General features: G+C 56.1%; 1 protein-coding gene across 4 annotated transcripts; it reads left to right on the forward strand.

The window, feature by feature from the left end:
• The first annotated feature begins 937 nt into the window (after window positions 1–937).
• NIBAN3 (niban apoptosis regulator 3) lies at window positions 938–16596 on the forward strand. 4 transcript variants are annotated; one of them, XM_019416290.2, is made up of 15 exons: window positions 938–1170; window positions 2673–2803; window positions 5643–5768; window positions 6342–6456; window positions 8105–8272; window positions 8844–8959; window positions 9034–9138; window positions 9336–9498; window positions 10113–10303; window positions 11180–11338; window positions 12328–12411; window positions 12515–12622; window positions 13309–13420; window positions 14815–14898; window positions 16389–16596. In XM_019416290.2, the coding sequence occupies exons 1-15, from the start codon at window positions 1116–1118 to the stop codon at window positions 16532–16534; spliced, it is 1863 nt and encodes a 620-aa protein (XP_019271835.2). In that variant the 5' UTR covers window positions 938–1115; the 3' UTR covers window positions 16535–16596. The 4 variants fall into 4 exon arrangements, with proteins under 4 accessions (XP_019271835.2, XP_019271834.2, XP_019271837.2 ...); XM_019416289.2 differs by having other exon boundaries at window positions 939–1170; window positions 12295–12411; XM_019416292.2 differs by lacking the exons at window positions 938–1170; window positions 2673–2803; window positions 5643–5768 and having other exon boundaries at window positions 6356–6456; window positions 8060–8272; window positions 9034–9498; window positions 12295–12411.
• The last annotated feature ends 1745 nt before the right edge of the window (window positions 16597–18341 follow it).

An 18341-nucleotide genomic window follows, 5' to 3' on the forward strand; every position in this document is an offset into this window, starting at 1 on the left:
CGTTGACAGAAGAAACTAATCCGGATCCGGGGGCATTGGTGAGGGTTACAATCAGATGTCCCTGGTGGCTTAAACAAATGGAGGGTTAGCTCTTTTTCTGGAGGGAGGCCACCCAGGGCCGGTGGAGCAATGTCACGAACTCTTGGGGGGGATCCCCGGTTCCTACATCATAGTTGTGCCATTGTCCGTATGTGGGTTTCACCTCATGGCCCAGGGTGGACTGCACCTGCTCCAGCCATCACATCCACATTCTGGCCACGTGCACTCAACACTCTCCTCATCTGAAAGCCTGCAAAACTCCCATTTGATCATATTTCAGCCTGGAGTGCCGACTCTGCTTCTTCCCTCCCTCCCTCCCTTCACTAAACTGAGGGCTGCTGTCTGCTAGGCACTGGAGAGACAGGTTAAGGGGTAGGGAGACCCAACTAACCCAACCCAGTCCAGTGCTATGTGCACTGATGGAGGACAGGCTGACAAGACAGGAACACAAGGGACATATCCCATCAGTCCATGGCATACCAACAGCTCCCCACCCTCTCCCCCTGCGCCAGCACTGACCCCAGGAACTGAGGCTGTCAGGCTGGGGGCTGCTGGGGGCTGGGCCAGGGCCGGATCCTCTCAGAACCCGGCACCACCCAGCAAGGGGTTGGCAGAGTGGGAGCGGGCACCAGGATTTAGACACCCCGTCCCTGCCCATCACCCGTCCCTGCCCCACACCCCAACAACAGCTACTGGCCCCACCGGGTGTCTGCCCTGCGTCCCTCCTCCAAAGCCAGCTGGGACTCTTGTCTGCCATACCCCCAAAGCACCCCCGGGGCTGCCCCAGCAGCCCCTGCAGAAACCAGCAGCTCTGGAGGCCTTGGTCCCAGGAGGACGCAGGTGCAGGGTGGGGCAGGGCAGGGCAGGGGTGGGCATTCCCCACCGAGCCCAACAAACGCACACACACAGGGGCTACGTTCTGGCTTCTGAGCCCAGGCGGCTGGTCTCGGCGGCATCCAGGCCTCTTACGGGCTGCCCTGCTCCCGGGGTGCCCCTGAACCCAGAAACCTGGGGGTGGTGGGAGGGAAGGGAGTGTCTGCTTTGCTCTCGAGGGAGCCCCCAGTGACTGCAGCAGGATGGGTGGGCGGCCCTCGAGCCCCCTGGACAAGCGGCAGCAACAGCACCTGAGAGGTGAGCCGGCACGGGGTGAGGTGGGTCGGGGGCCAGGTGGGGTTCAGGGCCAAGTTTGTCCGACACGGTGGCTGACCGTAGCAGGATGCCCTACGTTCCAGATAAGCAACGAATATTCTTGTTTTGTATGAGTATGTCCCACATTTTGCCTGGGGTACATACTTATGCGAAAAAATGACTCCTCATTTCTCTGAAATTCAAATTTCATTGGCGTCCTGTAGTTTTACTCGGTAAATCTGATAGCCCTATTCAGGGCGTGGGTTCGGGGTGAGGGCGGGGGGCCAGGTGGGAGGTGTCCCAAGCCCAGCCAGACCTCCTGGGACGAGTTTTCTGCGGGGGACACGGTGGGGTCGAGAATCCTTCTGCCCTCCTGGACTCGTGATCTAGACCAGGAAGGAAAGCCAAGTTATCATTGCAAGAATGGCAGTTGATTGATGAGCACGGTGGAGAACCCCCACGCTCCCCACATCAGGGGAAGAAGGAGGGGTGGGCAACTGCCCACTGAGATGAGGGCCAAGCCGGGGCTGGAGGGATGTGACGGAGTTGGTGGGCAGATGTGGGAAGAGCATCCCAGATAGGGGGAACAGCATGTGCACCGGCATGTGGCAAGTCTTACCAACACCCAGACCATCCAAGTTCACACCACGGCCACTTACTGTGTGACCTTGGGTGAATGACTTCATCTCCTAGGTCTCATTCTCTTATCTGCAAAACAGGGATAGCAACAATCCCTATCTCATGGAACCATTGTAAGGATTCAGTAAGTTACTCTATGCCGTGTTTTTCTTTTTCTTTTCCTGTAGGGGCTTAAACAAGATAAAGATTCATTTCTCTCTCCTATAGGGAGGTACAGTGGCAGGCAGGCTGATACAAGTTAGACACCCGAACTCCTTCGCTTCATCATTCTCCCACGCATGGCTTTTGTGCCTAAGGCCACCTCATGGTGCATAATGCCTGCTGATGCTCCGGCCGTTGGGTCCACATTCCAGGCAGCAGGATGGATTCATGGTTTACATACAGCCAAGTGCACACATCTTAGGGGAACCGCTTGACGGACTTTAACACTTGTGTGGTCGCTTCCTAGATGGGGTCACCCCGGAAAATTCCCTGGGGCTAGGGTGAGGCTCTTAAAAGATTTTGAAAACCTCCCCATGGAAGGGGCAAGAGGGAACTCGGGTGGGATGGCTCCGTTCACCGCCTCGATTGTGGCGATGGTTTCTTGGGCTGGAAAGGTGTCAAAGCTCATCAGATCGGATGCTCTATACGATTAAAATTTATTGTACGTCTGTTATGAATTAAGCCCGGGTCACCCAACTCCCCCACCCCCTGTTCCCACGTGGATGGAAACAGTCTGTGGAGGGTTAAGGGTGAATGGAATTTGGAGCACCTCTCGTTGGGCAGCTTTGGGGCAAGGGTAGGAGCTCACAAGCGGCTTCCCCGCCTGTTCGGCCCGCCCCAGGCAGGTCTGATTCAACCGCCTGAGTGTCCCCTTGTCCCTGCAGGCCAGGTGGACACCATGCTGAGGGACTTCCTGCCCTGCTACCGCGAGCAGCTGGCGGCCTCTGTCCTGCGACAGATCTCCCGTGAGCTGGGGCCCCAGGAGCCCGCCGGATGCCAGCTGATGCGCAGTAAAGTGGGTGCCACAAAGGGAGGGGGCGCCGGTTCGGTTGGGGGCCCTCCTGACGCCTTCGCCCCTGCTGGCGCCGAGACCCGGGAAGACTGTTAAAATGCATCCTTTGAACAAACGTGCGCTGGGCCCCTACTGCATGCCACGTCCTAGGCCGGACGCTGGGGACACAGTGGCGGTGGGGGTGGGTCCTGCCATGCGCCACCCCTCCCCGCCCCCACCCCCCACCCCCGCCGGCTCACAGCGTGACGGGGAGAGGAATGACAGACTACTGTGTCGCGTTGCAGCATCATTGCCGCTAGGTGCCATGAAGACAAGATGAGAGGCAGTGTTGGGGGCGGGGGCGGGGAGTCGGGGGGCAGGGAGGCCCCCCTCTGAACGGAGATGTACAGGACGAGAAATTGCTGGACGCGGAGCCCGGGATGAGAAGGGGATTCTAGGGGGAGGGCACAGCCAAATTCTGAAGTTGGGAAAGGCTCGTCTTGTCTACTAGGCATGAAACATGCCCCTTGGACCCTCAAGCCTTTGCACGTGCGGCACCCTCTGCCTGGTGCACCCTCCCGGTTCCTCCTCGTGCTTCGGCCACCGCTTCTTCCAAGAAGCCTTCCTTGATCGGCACAGCCCCTCCCTGGGCTGGGTGCCTCCTCTGGGATCCCCGTCCCGCTGTTTATCCAGGGAAGCCTTGGGTCACACGTCTGCCTCCCCCATCTGTCTGCCCTGGGAGGGCAGGGGCCAGGCTTTGTCCCCACCCCCCACCCCAAATCCCTTGCGTCCATGTGGTGCCCGCACACAGTAGGAGCTCAGGACGTTTCTTGATAGGACGTAAGAGCCTAGAGCTGCCTGGCCCCAGCTCCAGATGTTGCCAAGCCAACAAATGACTCCACGTGCCCTGTACCACCCACCCTGTCCTCACCAGCCTGGGAAATGAGTCTCTGACTAGTGAGGAAACTGAAGCACCCGAGGTCGCCCTGCCAGCGAGGGGCAAGGCAGGATTTGAGGGGCGCCTGGGTGGCTCGGTCGGTTAAACATCTGACTTCAGCTCAGGTCATGATCTCACGGTCTGTGAGTTCGAGCCCCGCATCGGGCTCTGTGCCGACAGCTCAGAGTCTGGAGACTGCTTCCGATTCTGTGTCTCCCTCTCTCTCTGCCCTTCCCCTGCTCATGCTCATGCTGTCTCTTAAAAAATAAACATTAAAAAAAAAAAACAAAAAACAAAAAACAAGAGGCAAGGCAGGATTTGAACCTGGAGCCCATGCTGGTTATTGACACTTCCCCGATCAGGGCTCTGAGTTGTTCCTACCTCTCTCAGATGACTCCTTTTTCAGCTCTGCCTGCCCTGGGGTGGAGGCTCCCCGACACTGTGGACACAGAGCCCTCTCTCACCCGGGACTCTCCTTGTCCTGCCTAAGGCATCATGGGACCGCGGGTGTGGTCCCCACCTGCCCCTTTACCGCCTGTAGGTTCCGGCCACGGGGGCCAGGGCACAGTTGACGTTGGGGTTCGACAGTGTGGGGGCTTTCCCCTGGCTTCAGTTTGAACATCTTATAAAACACTTATCATATATCATTTCTATAATCATGTTTTTTTTTTTTAATTTTTTTTTTTCAACGTTTTTTATTTATTTTTGGGACAGAGAGAGACAGAGCATGAACGGGGGAGGGGCAGAGAGAGAGGGAGACACAGAATCGGAAACAGGCTCCAGGCTCCGAGCCATCAGCCCAGAGCCTGACGCGGGGCTCGCACTCACGGACCGCGAGATCGTGACCTGGCTGAAGTCGGACGCTTAACCGACTGCGCCACCCAGGCGCCCCTCTATAATCATGTTTTAACAATATCACTAGGAAAAATCTCAGACCTCAGAAAAGGTTTGGAGAATCATTTAGCCAACACGTGACTTTCTATCAAAGAATGAAAACATCACAAATGCAGTTAGCGTATTCACAGGATATTTATCGAGCACCGTCTGGGTTACCGGGACTTGCTCTGGGACCCGGTGATGAAATAAAAGGCACACGGTTCAGGTGGCCAGGTAGTGAGAAGAGTAACAAAGGTAATAAAACAAAGGGATGCCCCATCCTGCCCAAGGGAGGGGTCTGTGGGCAGAGGACTGGCTGTTTCTCCCATGAAGGTAAACTCCACCGGCTCCACGACCCAGCAATCCCACTTGTATCAGTTAGCTAATGCTGCATAACAAAACATCCCACAACCAGTGGCTGGAAACAACACACACGTATCACAGTTGCCGTGGGTCAGGAATCCAGACACAGCCTCCTGAGTTTCCTTCTTTCAGGGTCTCTCACAGGCTGCAATCAAGATGTCGGCCAGGGCTGGGGCGCCTGGGTGGCTCAGTCGGTTAAGTGGCCGACTTCGGCTCAGATCATGATCCCGCGGTTCGTGAGTTCGAGCCCCACAGCGGGCTCTGTGCCGACAGCTCGGGGCGTGCGTGGAGCTTGCTTCGGATTCTGTGTCTCCGTCTCTCTCTGCCCCTCCCAGACTTGCACTCTGTTTCTCTCAAATATGAATAAACCCTAAAAAAAAATTAAAAAAAAAAAAAAGACGTTGGCCAGGGCTGGGGTGTCATCTGAGGCTCAGGGGGAGGTGGGGACAAGGTGTCTGCCCCCAGGACTGTGGGGAGGACTGAATCCGCGTGTATTTGGAGCTCTCCCAAACAAGTGCATGCTGTGGGCAGCCTTAGAAAGGTTACAGGGCTACCTCAGCAGCACCCGGGCACCCTGGACTTGGTAGAGCCTGGGATGGGGGGTGTGGAGTGGGGTGCTCTCCAGGCGGTCTGGACGTGGGGACACCGGTCTGTGCCCCTGACACCCACTGGTCCCTCTTCCCACAGAAGCTTCCCCGAGTCCGTGAGCACCAAGGGCCTCTGACCCAGCTGTGGGGCCACCCGCCTCGGTGGCAGCCGATCTTCTGTGTCCTGCGGGGGGATGGCTGCCTGGAGTGGTTCAGCCATAGGGAGGTAAGGAAGCGGCTCTCCTCCCTTCCCTCCTGGCCTCGCCGGGCCACGCTCCTCGGCATGGGTTTTGGGGTCCAGCTCCCAACATGGTCCTCTCTCCTGTCTTCAGTCACCTAGTATGAATTGAGGGTCCCTATGAGATGGGCCTGGGGTGGGCAACCACCCCCCGCTGGGCTGGGTAGGAAAACCGAGGTCCAGGCCAGGAGTCGCGACTTCCTCATGGTCATCAGCAGAGCTGAGGTTGAAACCGAGAGGCCTTCGCACATCACGCCTGGCTGGGGAGCTCGGGCAGGTCATTTGTGCTCCTGGGACTCAGTTTCCACCTCTGTGAAATGGGTTGGTGCTGGTCCACGTCATATGGGGCCGTGAGGATTCAAGGAGATAACCTTCGTATAATATTTAGGACTGGCCTAGCACCCAGTAGGTACTGGGTGCTCGACTACAGGGGAGGGAGGGAGGGAGGAGGGGTGGGGGACTTCCCTAGCTAACCCCAAGCCTTCCCCTGATCCCACAGTTGGGACACGGAAGCCGTGGTTTAGACCTGTCCCAAGTTGGTTCTCTGGATGCCTTTCATAGGAATATGAGAATGGGGGCCATCCCCTCAGCTCCGTGGCCTTGACAGGGTATACTGTCCTGACTTCCCAGCGTGACTATCTCTGCCTGTTGGATGCTCTCTGCCCAGTCCCCTCAGGTAAGGTTCCCGAGATCTCAAGAGCACGTTTCTTAACGTCAGAACTGTTGACAGTTGGGGCCAAATCATTCTTTGCAATGGGCGGGGCACCCCATACATTGTGGGATGTTAAACAGCATCCATGGCCTCCACCCACTCGATGCCCGTAGGACACCCCCCACCCCCCGCGAGGTGTGACCATCAAAAATATCTCCAGACACTATCAAGTGTCCCCCGGGGGCAGCATTGCCCTTTGGGTGAGTACCCCAGCTCTAGCAAGAGAAATATCCACTCTTACTAGAGTGAGAAGGAGAGTTGGGACACTGGACCGGAATCAAAGTAGCGAGGGTAAAAACAATAAAACCCGATGTTAGCAAGCATGTGGGGAGATAGTCACGGGTGGGCGGGACTATCACACAGATTTGCTGCAGGGGGTACTGTTCAGCCTAGCATTCCCAGGAGGGTTTCCCACCCTCCCTCCCTTCCCTCCTCCTTCTACTTCCTCTCTCTACCCCCCTCTCTCTTTCATGACCACAATACCGTGCAGGAATAGGGAAAGGAACCGCATTATTGGACTGGCATATGTATGACGAGTGCTCAGCGCGGGGCTCGTGTGATCTCACTGAGCCTGCCCAGAAGCCGGCCCCATCGCTAACTACCCCACTGCACAGATGAGGCCACTGAGGCTGAGGACTGTCACACAGTAAGGGACAGAGCCAGAATCGCATTTCTGCTTCCCTGTGGCGCTATCCTGCCACCAAACGATGCAAAGAGGTAGCAATAAGGACAGTTTGCAGAAATGTTGGTGTTAGCGGAAAGAAGAAAATCTATCCGAATACCCGGCCCTCAGGGGTTGATGAAATCAATTATGGCCCAGCCCTGAGAAAGGAAAGCTGGGTAGCCGCTGAAGGTGCCCCAGATGTATGCAGGAACAAAAAGGCCAGTTATAGACCGGAAAAGTTCATCTTCTCACTCAGATGCACATCATGCGCTTTGTGCGGATTTTAAAATCTGGGGTAATGCCCCCCAACAAAGCGTTAAAGGCTGTTATTGCCTCCGGAGGCTGCCGTTGAAGGGCCGGGATGCCCAGGGATTTCCACCTTCTGGATTACCGCATCTTGCTGCGGTTCTGGAAATCAGAAGAAAAAAGTGAGGATTTAGGGCCCTCCCCCTGCAATAAATTAACCCCCTCCCCCCAAATTCACTCACCCTGGCTCCCCCACAGTTCTCCCAACGGGTCATCGATATCACTTTTAGGCCCACTTTATAGGCAGGGAAACCGAGGTCCAGGTAGGAAAAGCGTGCCCTACACACAGAGCTAGCAAGTGACTTGGCCGGGTTTGAATCTGGCCCTGGCTGACTCCCAGGGCAAGCAGGGCTCAGATGACGACGTGCCAACTCAGACAGACTGGTGGTGGCTGTCCAGGCCTCCGTGTTGAGGAGGATGCTGAGGCTCAGAAACGACGCTGGGATGGCTCGCTGATGTCTCCCCTGGGCGCACCTCCCCCTGGGACCGAGCCAGAATAAGGATAGTGTTGGCAACTGCTCGAGCGGGCGGCGGGTGGGGGGGGGGGGAGGCGCTTTCATGGGTGTTTTCTTCCAGCGAGTGAACGACTGATTGTAGAGTGAGTGAGTGAAGGATGACACAGCCTCCTCCGTCTGCTTCCAGGAGAGCATACCCAGGAAGAGCCCGAACCCCTCCTGGAAATGCCCGTGAACTTCCCCCTGTTCCTGCAGCACCCCTTCCGCCGGCACCTCTGTTTCTCCGCGGCCACGGGGGAAGCGCGGCGGGCTTGGAGGCTGGCCCTCCAGGGTGGCATCCGGCTCCGTGGGACAGGTGGGTCCCGGGAAAGGTCAGGCAGCTGCGTGTCCTGGGGTCCGAGGCGAGATAGCTCTGCCCCTGCTGCCTGTGGGGTCCTCTCCCAAGTTTCCAGTTTGTTTACGAAATGGCTTGTGGGGGGAGACAGACGTGACAACAGGCTGTGATGGGGACAGGGCCCTGTGGGAGCTTAGCCTGGGAGATCAGGGAGGGCTGCTCAGAGGAGGGTGTGTCGAAGCTGGGGCCAGCCAGGGGAAGAAGGGGAACAGGACCAACATGCATGTTGAGCAGGCTGTTGAGCGCCCAGATGCGCCTATCAGGAGGGGCCGTGCAGCCTGGCCTGTGACTGCCCACAGGGGATGCTTTTTCCTAAATCGGAGTATCAAGGTGCCTTATGGGCCGGTGATGGTCCTGGGGCACCATGTTCCCTGCAGAGGGCCCTGCTTGTGCAAGCGTCTGGAGATGGGTGAGATTTAGGTGTCTGGGGACCTGGTGAGGAGGTGGAGGGCTTCCTGCCCGGGTGAGAGGGAGCCAGGCAGAGGTGAGAGCAGGGGAGAAGTGGGCTGGCACTCAGGAACTGCCCCCTCAGTCTTGCAGCGCAGTCAGGCCCCCGCAGCCCGTGCCTTCCTGGACGCCTTAAGACTCTATCGGCAGCGCCGAGGCCACTTTGGCGAGGACGACGTGACCCTGGGCTCGGATGCCGAGGTCAGTGCGGTGCAAGGCCACCCCTGGGACCCCTCTAGGCCCGCCGCGGGCGCCTACGGCCCCCTCTCCCGCAGGTGCTGACCGGGGTGCTGATGCGGGAGCTGCTGCCGGCGCTGCGAGCCCAGACCCTGCCCGGCCTGCGGGGGGCCAGCCGCAACCGTGCCTGGGCCTGGACCGAGGTACACGCGGGTGGCCGCACAGGGGGATAGGGGCCGGACCCTGGGGCCTGTCTTCCCCCTCCCCGCGACTGTCCCCTAAACTCTCTGCGCGTCTCTCTGGCTCTCCGTCTCTGTCTCTCTCTTCCCCCATCCCGCCCCATCTCGGCTCGCTGTCGCGCCTCTGGCCCGGGTGGGGTCCCCTTGGCCGGTCCGGGCAGCTCCTAGACGCAGTCCACGCCGCCGTCCTGGCCGGGGCCTCCGCCGGGCTCCGCGCCTTCCAGCCGGAAAAGGACGAACTGCTGGCGGCCCTGGAGAAGACCATCCGCCCGGACGTGGACCAGATTCTGCAGCTGCGGGCGCGCGTGGCGCGGAGGCTGCGGGGTGAGATCTGGGGGCGGGGCCTGGGCCGGGAGGGGCGGGGCCAGGGCCGGGAGGGGCGGGGCCAGGGGCCTGACTGGTAGGCGGGGAACTGGGTGGGCGTAAGGGGTGGGGCCGAGAATCCGGACCGAAGACCCAGCGGGACAGGGCAGGACAAAGAAAGGGCGGGGCATGAGGGGCGGGGTATAAGTTGGAGTATGGGCGTGGCCTCGGGCCAAGGCTGGAGGATGCCAGACAAGGGCGGGGTCAAGAGCGAGGTCGCGGCCGTGGAAAGGCGGCGGGCTAGGGATGGGGCTAATGACATCCAGTCGGGAGAGGAGTGGAGGCACAGGTAGTGGCAGACCTGACCCGGGTTGTCCCGGTCAGACGGCGGAGGCTCCCACTCTGCTCAGTGACAAAGACAACCGGGTTGGAATCCAGACTCTGGCCTCTCGGGCGTACGGCTTTGAGCTCATTGCTGCCGCACGCAAAGCCTCAGTTTTCTCACCTGTAAAATGGTCGAACAGGGTGCTCAGAGTCTGAGCCCCTGTCCTCCTCGTGCTGAGCCCCGGGCCGCCTGCGCCCCCTTTGCGGAGCACCTTGCGGAGGAGACCCGGGCTAGTGTCTTCCCATTCCAGGGGAGGTCGAGGGCACCCTGGAGACCTGCCTGCGCGGGAGGGTGGACACACAGCTGTCCCGGGTCACGCAAAAGCTGCTGAGCACCGTGGAAGCCGTGCTCTCAACAGTGCAGACCCTCCTAGCCCAGGGCATGGACCGCCTGTCACGCCACCTGCGTGGGAGCCCCTCTAGCACCCGCTTGCGCAAGGAGGTGAGCTCCCGGGGTGGGGTTCATTCGACGGACGTGCGGCGTGTTAACCTCACAGAAGAGTTGCGTGAACCCTCTCACTTTCTGTTTGAAAGCCTCCTTTGAAAACCGTTTCCGAACTCTGCCCTAGGGTGCTTTTTTCTTATTGTAGACCACCATGCTCTGGTCGTTGAGTTGTACAGTTTAAAACACGGTCGGGGGAGGAGCAAAATGACAAGAGAAGCATTTTAGCAACATGGGTCTGGAATCACCTACCCTCAAATACCTCCTCTTCCCGTTCCTCTGTTTGCCAGAGCCCATCCCCCATCCCCTAAGCCAGTGACTTCTGCTGCATGCAGGTCGCCACTGTTCTTCTGATATTAAATGAACACCTACTAAGTGCCAGGAGAACTTCAACTCATTAGGCCTCCGTTTCAGAATCACTTCCTCTAGGAACTTTCCCTGCTCCCTCTCTGCATCCACAGCCACCTGTGCTTCCTTCCTCTTATACACCTCTGTAGTTGATTGTGGATAGTTTATCTTCCCCAGCTTTTCTGTGAGCTCCTTGAGGGCAGAGACCATATCGGGTTACTCCATTTCGGTGGCCCCAGAGCCAAGGACAGAGAGGGGATCAGGTGATGGGTGCGGGTGTGACAAGGGCTGGTGTGCCTGTTGCCCCTCAGTCGTGCCAGCACGGCGTGTTATCCATTTCTTTCAGGTTTTACCATTTTATGTCCTACACCATACCTGTTGTCTTTATCATGCATTTTGGGGGTAATGGCTGAGGTGGGATGTGTTTCCGTTTGCATTTCTCTTGCTGCGAATTGGCTGTGAGGTCCTTGGCCCGGCTTTTCCATCGACTGATGGTGTTTTTCTCACCTGACTGCCATCGGGGCACAGGTTTACTCATTTGGGGAGATGCCATGGGACTCAGAGCTGATGCACGCCTGCTACCGTGAGGCTGAGCGAAGCCAGAAGCGCCTGGGGCAGCTGGTGGCGCCATTTGGCTTCTCTGGCACACGAAGCCTGGTATTTGGGGCCCAGGATCTCGCACAGCAGGTGAGGGCGAGTGGGGGGTATCCTGCGGACATCAGCCCATAAGCAGGCTGTGACCGCACGTGGTGGACAGGGCCGTGGTGCTTTGGGAGCTCTGAAGAGACATTTGATTCATCTCCAGGGCTAGGAGGACCCCCCAGGAGGAGAGGACTTTCAAACTGAAGCAGCGGTGGGAGGAATGGGGGGTGGAATACGTCCTGGGTAGAGGGAACAGCACTGGGAGATGAGGGAGTTCGTCTGCATTTGGAAGCCATTTAGAGACACTGGGCTGTAGGCTTCAAGTGAGGGCAGCAAGGCGGGAGATTTGCCAGCAAGGTGGAGGGGCAGGTGGGTCAGGGACTTGAGTATGGGGTGAAGGGGCCAGGCTCTGTCCTGAGGGCCATGGGGAGCCACAGCAGGTGTGTGAGCAGGGGAGGGGCGTGACCAGATTCCAAATTTAGGAAGCCCTACCTGCTGTGGGGAAGAGAGGCTGTTGGGGGCAGGAATAGAGGAGGCAGGAAGGAGGCCTGAAGCAGAACGGGCACTGTTGGTGGAGAGAAGTGGCGTGTGTTTGAAGGCCAAGGGAAGGGGACCTGCTAAACTGACATGGTGAGTGAAGGAGACGGGGATGGAGAAGACCGAGTGCTGCCTGGTACAGTTGTTCAAGTTGTACGCTGCACAAGAGCGCTCAGACAACGAGGCTGAACTCTGACCGGCTCTCCGCTCCCCAGGCCGAGCACCCAGGCACCATCCTCCAGAGCAGAGGGCACTTTCTGCTAGATTACACACAGATCCCCACTGATTGGATGATGCCCCAGTCCTGAGAGGAAGGGGATGCTGTTTCCTGAAACAAGAAGGAGGCTGGGGAAAAGTGACTGGTCGGGTCAGTCTGCGTGCTGAGAAGGGTCAGCCAGGCAGGCACAGGGCTCCGTCGGCCGGAGCGTGATTCTCGGGGCTCTAGCAGGTTACTCTTCCCGCAGCTTATGGCTGACGCCGTGGCCACCTTCCTACAGCTGGCGGACCAGTGTCTGACCGCAGCCCTGGACTGCACCCAGGCTGCCCAGCAGTTGGAGAAAGTCAGGGGGCGTGTGCTGAAGGTGAGAGGTCCACCGGGAGGGCATGGCAGATGGCAGATGGCAGTGGGCCCGGGCGCTCAGAGGGCCACTGGACTGGCCGCTGCTGCTTGTCCCCCCCCCGCAGAAGTTCCAGTCGGACAGCAGCTCAGCGCAGAGGAGGTTCATCCGTGGATGGTTGCTCTGTATCTTCTTGCCCTTTGTGTTGAGCCAGCTGAAGAGTAGCTACAAAGCGGTGAGAAATGGGGCACATACACGCAGGGCCCAGAGGACAGCCATGTGCCTGTGTCTTTCTATAAAAGCGGGCAGAATGCTCTCTCTCTCAGAGACTATTGTTCCCTGAGCCCTGTGGTTGTGTTGGATGGGGGGGCCATGCATTGTATCTCAGAGAAGGGAGGAGGCAGAGAGGGAATGTGTGTGTGGGGGGGGGGGGGGAGGGGTTGCCAGGTGGCCAGGGAGGCTCTTCCTGAAAATGACACCTGACAAGCAGTGAACTGATGGCATGAGCCATGGCCTGGGGAAGACACAGCATGTGCAAAGACCCTGAGGTAGGACTATGCCTCGTGCGTTGGAGGCAAGCATGGCTGGTGCTCAGTGAGTGAGGGGGTTGGAAGGCAATGAGAGAGAAGGTCACAGGGGCCCGGTCACACGGGGACACCAGGCAGGGGTCTGCTTCAGGCGCTCACAGGATCCTCTAGAAGAAGAAGCTGGGGAGGGGGGTTGGCCAACAGAGATCCCCGCACAATTCCCACTGAGATGTGCCGTGCTGTGGTTCATCAATGCCCGCAACAACCTGAGGGCATATGGATCCAGGAGTTCATTTTAAAGATGAGGAAACTTAGTCCCAAGGTCCCCCAGCTGATCAGGGTCAAGACCGCAGCCCTCTCCTCCAGCCCAACCCCTCACCCACCTCTGTTCTAGGAGCTGCCTGAGTTCGAAGGGGAGGTCCTCGCCGTGGGTAGCCCGGCCCTGACCATTGAGGGGATCTATGAAGACATTGTCCGGGGGGTCCTGCTGCAGAGGATTGATGGAGGTGAGCCCCATTCCTCTATGGCTCAAGGAAGCCTGGTGCCCCCTGGCTGTATATACCAAGCTCCACCGGGTTCCCCATCACCTCTTACTTCCTGTGAACACTAACCTTTGACTGAATGTTAGGACTGGGACAGATGGGGACTAGGGTGAGCGAGATGGGGACTAGGGCAGCGATGGAGGTTCCCTAAAGGAGGGGGCATTGGGGCAAGGCTGTAAGGGGTGTGTAGGAGTTCTCAGGCTGAAGGGAAGGAGGCAAAATTCAGAAACTGGGGATACAAGACACATTGACCTTTATTCATTCAGCAACCACTCCCTGTTTTCTTTTTTTGTTTGTTTGTTTTTTGGTTTTTTTTTTTTGTTTTTTTCTGGGCTGGCATTGAAGCCCTGAGAGTCCTTGGATCTTCTGGGCTGGGAAGTGGTTCCAGAACCATCTCTTCTCCTTCTTGCTTCTTCAGTTTGCTCGTGACCCACTGCCTGTGGCTGAAGAGATGTGTGCTCGGATGAGCCACGTGACTTTCAGGGGATGTCATGGCATCCGCGTGGCTGATACAGAGGATATGAAGGGGAATGGAAGGAGAGGAGGCAGGAGGCTGCTGGGGCAGGTGTGCAGGGCCTTGAATAACAGGCAGAGGAGGTTAGGCTTTATTGGGCAGGCAATGGGGAGCCATGGAGGGTGTGTGAGCAGAGGGCAACACCGGCCACACCGGAAGCCAGGGGAGGAGGTTGAGGGCACAGTCCTAGAGGCAAAGGATGGACTGAAGGTGCAGCAAACAAGGGGATAGAGCCCAGGCGTGAAGCTGAGGTGGGAGCCTGAGGTTGTTGGGCGTCACTGAGGGCACAAGAGGGGCCACGACACTGGGAATGGTGTTTACAGGGAAGAGTGGAGTCCTGGAGCGCCTGTATCTGAAGGAGCAAACAGAAAGTAGGGACCCAGAAGGAGCAGTTGGAGAGGTGGGGGGGGGGGACCCGAAGACAGTAGGGTTCTAGGAGCCAGGAAGTAAGGGTGACAAAAAGAACTAAGTTCCCTTAGAAAAGGGGCATTTTAAAGGGAAGAAGGCTATTCTCTAATTGGGAAAAAAAAAAAATCCAGAAACAGGTAACGTCAGAGAGTCTCTCTTCCTAGAGGGGTCCTTGGTGGTGTTTCATCCTTAATTGACTTGTAATGTCTGCTTGGAGTGTGGTGTTGGCAGGTAGGGTTGGTAGGGGGCTCAGTGAAGATGTGGCGATCGACTAGCAATGTCTGCCATGGCCGCAGGTATGGAGAGAGGGTTATTTGAGCCACTTGTTTTGGGTTCCTGGTTGAGACATTTCCTGCCATCCTTTGCCCTCTTGTGGCCTCTCTGAGAGAACGCATGGAATCCCCAGATGGGTCCAAAGGCTCATCTCTTGCTTTAGAACTGAAAAAGGCCCTTGGTGTCAGTGACATGTCCTGCACTCTGGATGGCTGCTCGGAGGCCCCGTGGGACCCGACAGGAGCAGGTGAGGATCTCACAAGCTCTTGGGCCATCCAGTGAATTGTTGGGGGGATGGTTCTTAAGTGTGGATTCCTGGACGGAACGGCGTATACCTTATCTCCTGACCCAGCCAGGTTGGCCAAGCTCACGGTAAACAAGGGCAGTGGGGAGCCACAGTGTTTGTCTGAGCCAGAGGTACCCTCTGACATGCACATGAATTTGTGTCCTATCGCATATTGCCAGGCCTCTGTGGAGCCTCTCCCAGTAGCTCTCGGTTCCCAACACTGCAAGGGGAGCTCATGGCGATGGGAGCCTTGGGCTCACCACAAGCCAGGGCTGCTCTGGGAGAGGGGTACAGGGAGCCATGCTCAGCACCGGGGGAGCCTGACCTCCTACTGCAGGATCCTACAGCGAGCGCTTTGTTGGAGCAGTAAATGCGTGTAGGACTGAGGCCGACACTGCTGGGAGGTGCCGGGGTCCTCAGCTCCAGCTGTGAGATGGAAATGTGTCATGGGGACTTCCCTGAAATGGGGCAGAAAACAACCGATCCAACCAGAAGCAGGCCAGGAGGCAGGACGGCTATAATCTGGATGTTCAGCACCCGGGGTAGGGGCAGGGATTCTGGAAGAGCTAACAGCTCAACCCCCTTGAGTATGACTGTTACGAGAGCCTTATGAGCCCACCCAACTAAGCAGTTCCCACATTTTTCATCCACAGAAACTCTGAGATCATGTGTGTTGTTTTTGGCTGCTCACTTTTGGGGGGGGGGTTTCATTTGTTACACAGCAGCAGCTAACAGATACACCAATGATCTGGGCTAGCATCCCATAGTTGGTCAGCACAGATAAACTGAAGAATATTCACACTTGCTGGCGTAAATGGAGATTCAACAGTCTTAGAAAGACTCCTGGGTGTCAAAATATTTGGGGATGTGCAATTGAGGTTGAGGTCTTGTTGAACGGGCCCCTTAATGTTTTTAACCAGAATCTAACCAGTGATGGTTATTTTGCTTCTAGTCTTTTGAGCTGTTATTGCTTCAGGAAATGACCTTGAACAGACTTTCCAAGCAAGTGCAGGGTAAATCCCCCAATACGAAATCTCACGGTTTAGAGCATTTGTGTTTGTTACTTCAACAGCAGTGTCCAGACCATTCTCCACCAAGGTGGTCCCACCTGGTGCCCCTCACCTGTATGCAGGTGGCCCATTTCCCCATCGGCTGCACAGGCTATCCGCTGACTCGGGGTTTCTCAGATCTTCTGAGCGAATAATGGTGTCTGGTCGTCATCTTAATGAGCATGTCTAATTGGAGAGGAGATTGAGCATCTTTTCATGTGTTTAGGAGCTGTTTTTAGCTTCTTTTTGGTGAAACTTTGCTCCTCTCCTTGGCCCATTTATCTTCTGGGTGCTTATAATTTCTGCTCAGTTTCTTTTGCTAGGCTGACATTTACTGAGCATTTATTACGTGTCAGGCATTTGATGTATTTTGTCTTCCTTATGACGCTTTCTATTTTACAGACGAGGAAACTGAGGCTCAGAGAGGGACTTGTCCCAGGCAACCAGGCTCTGGTGCCGAGGTCCAGCCGCTCTGCTCACGGCCTCCTCCAGGAACATCCACAGCTGCGTCTCGACCGCATCTCTCTTCGTTCCCATCAGACAAATAAGTCAAAGCATCCATACCATTTCAAGGCTTTTATTTTTCTTTTATTATTAAACAATTTTTTTTAATGTTTATTCATTTTTGAGAGAGAGACAGAGACAGAGTGTGAGCAGGGGAGGGGCAGAGAGAGAGGGAGACATAGAATCTGAGGCAGGTTCCAGGCTCCGAGCTGTCCGCCCAGAGCGCAACACGGGGCTCGAACTCATGAACTGTGAGATCACGACCTGAGCAGAAGTCTGACGCTTAACCGACTGAGCCACCCAGGCGCCCCTCTGAGGCTTTTATAACCCTCATATCTCTACCTCATTCCTCTCCAGAAACGCTGGGTTTCTTTACCGTCCCACCAACAGCATTTGTGCACGTTCTCTGTATCCTTTCCAAACGCTAGGAATGTCCATAAGAGAAAAAAAAAGTCAGTTGGAGGGACGCACACATTTCATGGTTTCATTTTGAATTTCTTTAATGATTGAATTGAACCTAAAAATAGGCTTATTGCCATTTTTCCCTTTGTGCTTTTTTTTTTTTTTTTAAAGTGTATTGCCAGTTCATGGCTTTGCCTACTTTCCTCTTCAGTAGATTTTCTCGTTTTCTTATTGATCCCTAAAAACTCTTTGTATATTGAAGATATTAATGCTTTGCTATACGGTACAGGTATTTATTTATTTATTTATTTATTTATTTATCTATCTATCTATCTATCTATCTATTTAATTCGCAGCATGCTATAGACCTTTCGGATTTATTTGCTCCGAATCTTAACTTGGTATCTAGTTTCTCAGCTGAGAGCGAAGCAGTGATTGACTTCCCTCTGCCTGCCAGAGAAGCCACCTGTGTCCTGGCAGTTGACAGCTTCATTGTATCACAAGCCTTACAGCTGCTTCCGGAGCAGGTTCCGGAGGGATTTCCCCAGGGTCCTTCTGGGTTCAGCTTTCAGAGGGGGAGATGCAGACTCCCCGTGGAGATGGTTCCGCCTCTTTCCGCCCTGGCGTTTTCAGCCTCCCCAAAGAGAGTTTCTTCACTTTTCCTGACTTCACCCTCCAGCTCCAACTTCTGAGATAACATTTGGGCTTCGCAGCCTTGTACAGCTGTTGTTGTAGTTTTTAAACCCAGGATGTGATGTTAATCCTGCAAAACTGGAGAAACAAGAATGTGCCATCCAGTCCTCCTGGAGAAAATCGCTATTTGTCTTTGGTCCGAAAACCTTCTAGTCTTTTCTCAGTTTAGCAGGGTATGGGATACATCTTGTCACTCTGTTTTTCTAACTTAATATGAATGCTCTGGCCAGGTTCAGCAGTGACCAGTGTGGCCGGACCCCCTTCCTCCACTCCCTTCCTCACTCCCTTGGTCAATCATGTAACCAGTAAATTTTAGGTTGCACTTCCAAAACATTCAGCTAAAAACTGAACTTGCACAAATGATTATTGTAGAAAAAACTGGAGAACAGAAGAAAGGAGAGAAATGAATTTGGAAGAAGGGGATGGACAAGGAGAAGGGCATCGGGAGGAGGAAGGGCAAATATCACGTAAAGTACATTAATAAGGGTCCTGGGAAACAATTCCCTGATAGCATTTCTCTGGAAACTCCCACCCTGCCCCCAGATCGCGTGCTCAGCATTTTCAAGTATCTGGCTCCAGCAGCCGCCAGCCTTGAGGCGTCGGGAAGACCCTATAGCACAGATGGACAAACTGAGGCTCACACTGGGAGCCCACGGTGGGGGCCGAATTTGAAGCCGGGTCTGCAGGACGCCAGGGGCCACGCGCGCTTCACACCCAACAGCCCTAGACGACGTCCCCGTGAAACCTGGTCCTAAC

This window comes from Panthera pardus, unplaced genomic scaffold (genome assembly GCF_024362965.1).
Source record: "Panthera pardus isolate Hobbes unplaced genomic scaffold, ASM2436296v1 HiC_scaffold_8, whole genome shotgun sequence".
Taxonomy (NCBI): domain Eukaryota; kingdom Metazoa; phylum Chordata; class Mammalia; order Carnivora; family Felidae; genus Panthera; species Panthera pardus.

Excerpts from the sequence above, each read along its gene's own strand:
- NIBAN3 (XM_019416289.2), top strand. The coding sequence starts at position 1,116 with ATGGGTGGGCGGCCCTCGAGCCCCCTGGACAAGCGGCAGCAACAGCAC. Across the intron at positions 2,804-5,642 it reads GCCAGCTGATGCGCAGTAAA|AAGCTTCCCCGAGTCCGTGA; the intron begins GTGGGTGCCACA and ends CTCTTCCCACAG. Across the intron at positions 13,421-14,814 it reads GCTGCAGAGGATTGATGGAG|AACTGAAAAAGGCCCTTGGT; the intron begins GTGAGCCCCATT and ends CTCTTGCTTTAG.